This window comes from Vigna radiata, unplaced genomic scaffold, assembly GCF_000741045.1.
Source record: "Vigna radiata var. radiata cultivar VC1973A unplaced genomic scaffold, Vradiata_ver6 scaffold_236, whole genome shotgun sequence".
Lineage (NCBI taxonomy): Eukaryota > Viridiplantae > Streptophyta > Magnoliopsida > Fabales > Fabaceae > Vigna > Vigna radiata.
This window is the reverse complement of record NW_014543119.1, coordinates 374,731-380,777: the sequence shown is the minus strand read 5'-3', so window position 1 is coordinate 380,777 and position 6,047 is coordinate 374,731. Positions and strand designations below refer to the sequence as shown.

At 39.1% G+C, this 6,047-nt stretch overlaps 1 protein-coding gene across 1 annotated transcript; it reads right to left on the bottom strand.

The window, feature by feature from the left end:
* Positions 1-799: 799 nt before the first annotated feature.
* On the bottom strand, positions 800-5,828 carry LOC106753178. Its single transcript, XM_014634973.1, has 4 exons — positions 5,531-5,828; positions 5,063-5,443; positions 4,206-4,921; positions 800-916 (listed from the first exon to the last, which is right to left on the bottom strand). The coding sequence occupies exons 1-4, from the start codon at positions 5,826-5,828 to the stop codon at positions 800-802; spliced, it is 1,512 nt and encodes a 503-aa protein (XP_014490459.1).
* Positions 5,829-6,047: the final 219 nt, after the last annotated feature.

The following is a 6,047-nucleotide window of genomic DNA, read 5'->3' as shown; positions in this document are numbered from 1 at the left end:
ATTCAACATTCATAGTTCAAGCACCAACTCTCTTTCAACCAATCTACTCATTCCCAACTTTTCCCTTTTTTTCTTTACTTTTACAATGAGCTTTTCTTTCATGCTTTTCTTTTCTTTTCTTTCCTATTTTCTTTCATACTTTTTCTTTGCCTTTTAATTCCCCAACAACCCCAAACTTGAACCTTTATCAATACCATTTAATTATTCTCAACTCAACTCAAGGTAAAGATTTTTCTCGAAAGGTTTTTCAAAGTGTTTCAGGCTAACGTTCAAAAAGGGTAGAACACATGGTTCTCTTTACTTTGGGCGAAAATATGGCTAACTAAGGGCTTCCAAAGATGACCTTGATTATATGACATAATTATGTAATTCAATCAATCATAAAGACTCGGACAATATCATTCATGCTTTCAAATGAATAGCAAATATATCAACAAGCACTCTGGAGCTTAAAACCTCACACAACTATGCTCACTTAACATCTCAAATATCAATCATACTTCCTGCTTAACATCATAACCACAATCATAACTCATTACGCATATGTTCACACAGCTTGTGAACAATTCACTTGTATATAAGCATGTAAAGCAACCTCAATCATCCACATCAAGCATCATCAAGGGCACTCATCATGCAATAAAAAAAGTCAAACCATAATCAGAAAAGGTGTTCAGGCAAGTACAGACATACCTACACTACTCAACAAAATTCATCCTAATCTAGAAATTCAAAATACAACTGAAAAAGAAAGATAAACCATGTTCTACTGCAATGACATCCATCAGTAGATGCCCTATCAGCCCATGTTGTCGTCTGAATCCTCATCGTCTTTAGCCTCTACATCCTCAAAGTCGTCATCCTCCTTATCATCTTCGTCCATAGCTGGAGCTTCAGCTGCTCCATCTCCACTCCTCTATACAAGGCATTAGTATGAAAATCCTTCACCACTTAAATGTTAGCTGGTGCAGGGTACGTGGCCAGCTTCTCCCAGTTTCTATTCTCTAGCTCTGCACCAAACTGAGGAGCCAAGTCTCAAATCCATATGGCCTTTCTCTCCATCAGCAATCGCCTTTCTTGCACAATGAGAAAGTGTTCCTCATGTTTCCTAGAGAGGAACCTATGAGAATAAAATCTCTGTGGCCTCTCTTGCTCCTTTCTCTTGTTTGTTGTGGTCTTTACTCTCTTTGAAGATGATGATGTCATTCCTACATCAAATACAATAACAAACAACCAAGAAATTCATCATCAAAGGTTAGCAAACCATCAAAAACATATTTTTCCAGCACTGTCCCGCGTTGAGGGCAAAACATGGCCCATCAGCGCCACCTACATCTTCAAAATAAGGCAAAAACAAAATCTGCCGCCCACCGCTCAGCGTTAGCTGACCGCTCAGCGATGGTGACGGGAATTTTTCAAACTCCATGCCTAACTATCTTTAATCTCCACCCAATCACAAATTCCTTAGTTCCAGACCACAATCATGCAATTTAATCGATCCAAAATGTTTCTATTTAATCAAATCATGCATAGAAATCAAAAGCTCTAATTTCATGTTTCTACACATGTTCTTCATCAAATCTCAATTCCAGAAACCCTAAGACTGAAATTTCATGACTTACTTGAGTGGAGATACTCTAGATGCTTGCAAATGCTCTTTGAATGATGATGGATGCTCCCCCAAGGTAATGCTCTCACCAAAAACTCCAAACTTTGTCAAAGGAATGGTGAAAAACTGAAGAACTATGGAGTTTTAGTGAGTGGGTGATAGGAAAAGGGGAGGAAAGCCTTTAGAAAGCTCTTGAAAGTGAAAGCAAAGAGTGAAGGTCTGTAGAGAACGCTTGGGCGAGCCATAAGGGATACTTAAAAGTGTGCAGATGAGCCTCCAACACTAAGCCTTTTAAAAGCCCAGATTGTAGTCTGTGACGCCACCCCTCAGTGTTGGGTTACCGCTGAGCAGTGGGCGATAAAATTTTTTTTCCCCTTTTTGGCTTGCCTTCACGTTTTAAGACCTATAACACTTGATTTCAACTCTAAATTTTCAATTTTATGCACTTCCCCTCTCACATGCAACACTCAAATCCTAAAATGCAACTAAAACAGAGTTTCGAATAAAAAATAAAGACAATAATCAACTGGGTTGCCTCTCAGGTAGCGCTTGTTTAACGTCACGACCATGACCCAAACGTTTCTAGCACTTGTCAGTAAGTGCTTCCCAACACCCTTCAGTAGGTGTTCTTACCTATATCCTTCAGTAGATACATAAATAATTAGCATTCCTCAGTAGATGCTACCCAATCAAAATAGTTTAAAAATCCCAAAAATTACAAGTCCAAATAATTCAAAATAAAAAAAATGTTCAACAATTACTGGGGTGCCTCCTAGTGAGCTCACGTCTTCTCTTTCATGTTGATGCCTTCATCACACCAACTCATCAATTGCCTTCTATCCACCCTCTTGACTCTTCTGAAGTATGGATCTTCATGTTAAATATAGTGAAAATTATATATTGGAATTAATCCTTTGTGCTAAATACACACATAGGGTTCTCTATTTATAATAGAAGAAATATGGGCTAAGCCCAAATACAAATGAATATGTAAGAATAAAATAAAATAAAATAAGAACAATGTTTCCCTAATAAACATATAGGGACTATATTTCCCTAATTAACATAAACAGAATATAAACTAAATATAATATCTCTAACACTCCCCCTCAAGCTGGAGCATACAGATTGTATGAACCAAGCTTGGAATAAATAAACTTAATTTGAAATATATGATCTGTCTTCAAGAGTGTGCGGCAAACAGATGCGCAATCACATGTCGACGAACAACTAACAGCAATTTATGGACAGTAGTGGACAACTGCGAAACTTCAAATAGCACCGTGAAACTTCAAGTAGGATGACTTTGACAAAGGAGAACAATGACAAACTCCAGGGACTAGATTGTCATCAAGTAAGGATGGAGCTTGCATCAAAACTACAAGGACTACCATCACTAACTGATGGGGCCTGTAGTGGCTAAAAGCGACAAAACGACAGGGACTGCCATCATTGACTGATGGGGCCTGTATACAGGGATTGCCATCACTGACTGATGGGGCCTGTATTGGCTAAAAGCGACAAAACTACAGGGACTGCCATCACTGACTGATGGGGCCTGTATACAAGGATTGCCATCACTGACTGACGGGGCTTGTATACAGGGACTGCCATCATGATGGGGCCTATAGTGGCTAGAAGCGATAAAACTGCAAGGACTGCCATCATTGACTAATGGAGTCTGAAAGCCTAAAACCTGGCTGGAAACATACTTCCCCTCACGACGAATGGCGGAAATGACGGCACGCCGATGATAGATCGTGAAAGTGGAAGATCATAATGAGTTATTATTCATCAAAGCACCCAAAAAACAAATCTGACAAATTTGACAAAGGGTTGGTGAAATTGTTTCAACCCATAATTTTAGTGTTGAAACTTCTTGGCATTAACCACTGACTGTCCTTGAAGACCTTTCAGAATAGAGAAGATAGTGGGAGCAGTAGAGGTAGGACTAGGTGTTGGTGCATCAGTGGCACAAGTGGCGGAGATGACGGCCGGAGACGGTGGCCGGAGATGACAGCCAGAGACGGTGGCTGGCGGCGGCGGACTGCCGGTGGTGGTGGCCGGTGACAGTGGCCAGAGATAGTGAACAGTTGCAGGTGGCAGCTGGTGGCGAGCGGCAACGAGTAGTGGCTGACAACAACACCGGACAAATGCAAGATAGAAACCAGAGATTGCCCATTGAAGTATAAAGGCACAGGTTGAGAAAGAAACTTTTAGGAGGGGGGGGCGCCGGTGGCGGCGACCACCGCCGGCAACAAAGACAAAGTAGAAAAGGATCAGAAAACCTGCTTTTATACCATGTTAAATATAGTGAAAATTATATATTGGAATTAATCCCTTGTGTTAAATACACACATAGGGTTCTCTATTTATAATAGTAGAAATATGGGCTAAGCCCAAATACAAATGAATATGTAAGAATAAAATAAAATAAAATAAGAACAATGTTTCCCTAATAAACATATCGGGACTATATTTCCCTAATTAACATAAACACAATATAAACTAAATATAATATCTCTAACACTTCAATTTCTACCTCTCTAGTCTTTATATGCCTCTTTACCATTCACTCCTTCTTTTTTTATTTTACCTTTGAACCAGGTTGGAATGGTGCGTCCTTTGAGTCAATTATACCTCCTTTGTCAACATCTTCCTCCTTAGGTACCTGCAAAATATTACAATTATCATTGTGAGCACCTTTAGATCCTCCAACTACAACATCTCTCCTTGAAGCTCTATATTTGACTCTCTTTTGTATCCGTGTGAGCTTCTCCTCAAAGCCATTATAAATTAGGACATTTTCTTGGTCCTTTAGCATAATCCTCCTGTCATAGACACTAATAATCACTTTGGCAATCTTCATAAAAGGTCTACCAAGAATCAATGGAATCCTCTCATTACTCTCCATATCCATGACTACAAAATCGACCAAGAACTCAAGATGCTCAACACAAATGACCACATCCTCCACCATACCAATAGGTCTCTTAGAAGATCCATCCGCTACAATCATAGAAAGATTAGATGGTTTTAATGTTAGCCCTCCAATTTTCTTCAAATAAAATAAAGGCATCATATTGATATTAGACCTAGAATCTAGCATAACTCTCCCTACAAACACATCTCCAATAGTGCATGAAATAGTCAAACTCCCTAGATCTTTCATCTTAAGCGGATGTTTTCTCTTCTTAGGACGTGTACAAACTTCCTGTTTTTCAGTTTCTTCTTCTTCTTCAAGATCTATAACCTCTCCAAGATAGTACTTTATTCTCTTGGAGTAAATAAGAACTTGGTGGAGTACTTCAACTGAAGGCATAACAATCACCTGATTAAAAATCTCTCTAAATTGCCCACAATGATTTTCTCTTCTTTCTTCTCCACTCTCATTTTCTCTCTCTTCTTCTTCTTCAAAATTTTTTTCTTTCCTCTCCTCTTCTTCATGCTCACTGCTCTCTATCTCAATAATTTCTTTTTCAACTCCTCTCTCATGCATGCTCACCACCATTTTACACTCCTCTTTAGGCTTAACATCAGTATTAACCCTAAACTGGTTCTTCTCAATGACATCCACCCTTTTTGAAAGTTGACTAATTTGCATCTCCAGAGTTCTGAAATTAGCTTCATGACTCTTAAAATGCGAATCATACACCTTTAGGAATTTATCAAATTTATCATCAAGGTTTCTGACTTGCTCAGTCAAACTAGCCACCTGTTGCCATAAGGGTGGTTGTTGTGGTCTATTGTTGAAAAGGCCTCTTGTTTGCCCAGATGGGTTACTCTGATTCTGCCCAATACTAGGGTGATTCTTCCAACCTTGGCTATAGTTGCCTTGATTGAAGTTACCCTGTCTATACTGGAACTAATTACCCATAAAGTTTGTCTCTTCTTGTGCTTTTTCAGACACTGCACATTAACCATTAATATGGTCACCACCACAAAAATCAAAAAGTTGTTGAGCTTGTGAGATATTCCTTATCTCCTTCGAAAGTTGAGCAAGAATCTTTGACAAGTTATCAATTTTCTGATTTAGGAGTTGATTTTGAGCTAACAATGCATCATAAGCAGGCAAGTGTAGAATTCCCCTGTTTTGAGTTGTTGCACCCCTTTCATTATGAGTCTCTTGCTCATTTGCAGCCATGCTTTCAATCAAATTGTAAGCCTCATCCTCAGTCTTTCTCTTAATATCGCCTCTAGCTGAAGCGTCTAACATCATCTTAGACTGTGTACTAAGGCCTCCAAGGAATGCATGAACCAAAGTTGTTTTATCGAACCCATGAACAAGTGTCTTTCTCAGCAAACTTTTGAACCTATCCCATGCATGTCTAAGAGTTTCCTCCATGCCGTGTCTGAAGGAAGAAATCTCCAACTTTCCTTGGCTAATCTTTGACTGCAGAAAATATTTACTCAAGAATTTAGATGCCACAGTTTCCCA

Excerpts from the sequence above, each read along its gene's own strand:
- LOC106753178 (XM_014634973.1), bottom strand. The coding sequence starts at position 5,828 with ATGATGTTAGACGCTTCAGCTAGAGGCGATATTAAGAGAAAGACTGAG. Across the intron at positions 5,444-5,530 it reads TGGTGGTGACCATATTAATG|GCAACTATAGCCAAGGTTGG; the intron begins GTTAATGTGCAG and ends ACTTCAATCAAG. Across the intron at positions 4,922-5,062 it reads AATTATTGAGATAGAGAGCA|TTGAAGTACTCCACCAAGTT; the intron begins GTGAGCATGAAG and ends TTATGCCTTCAG.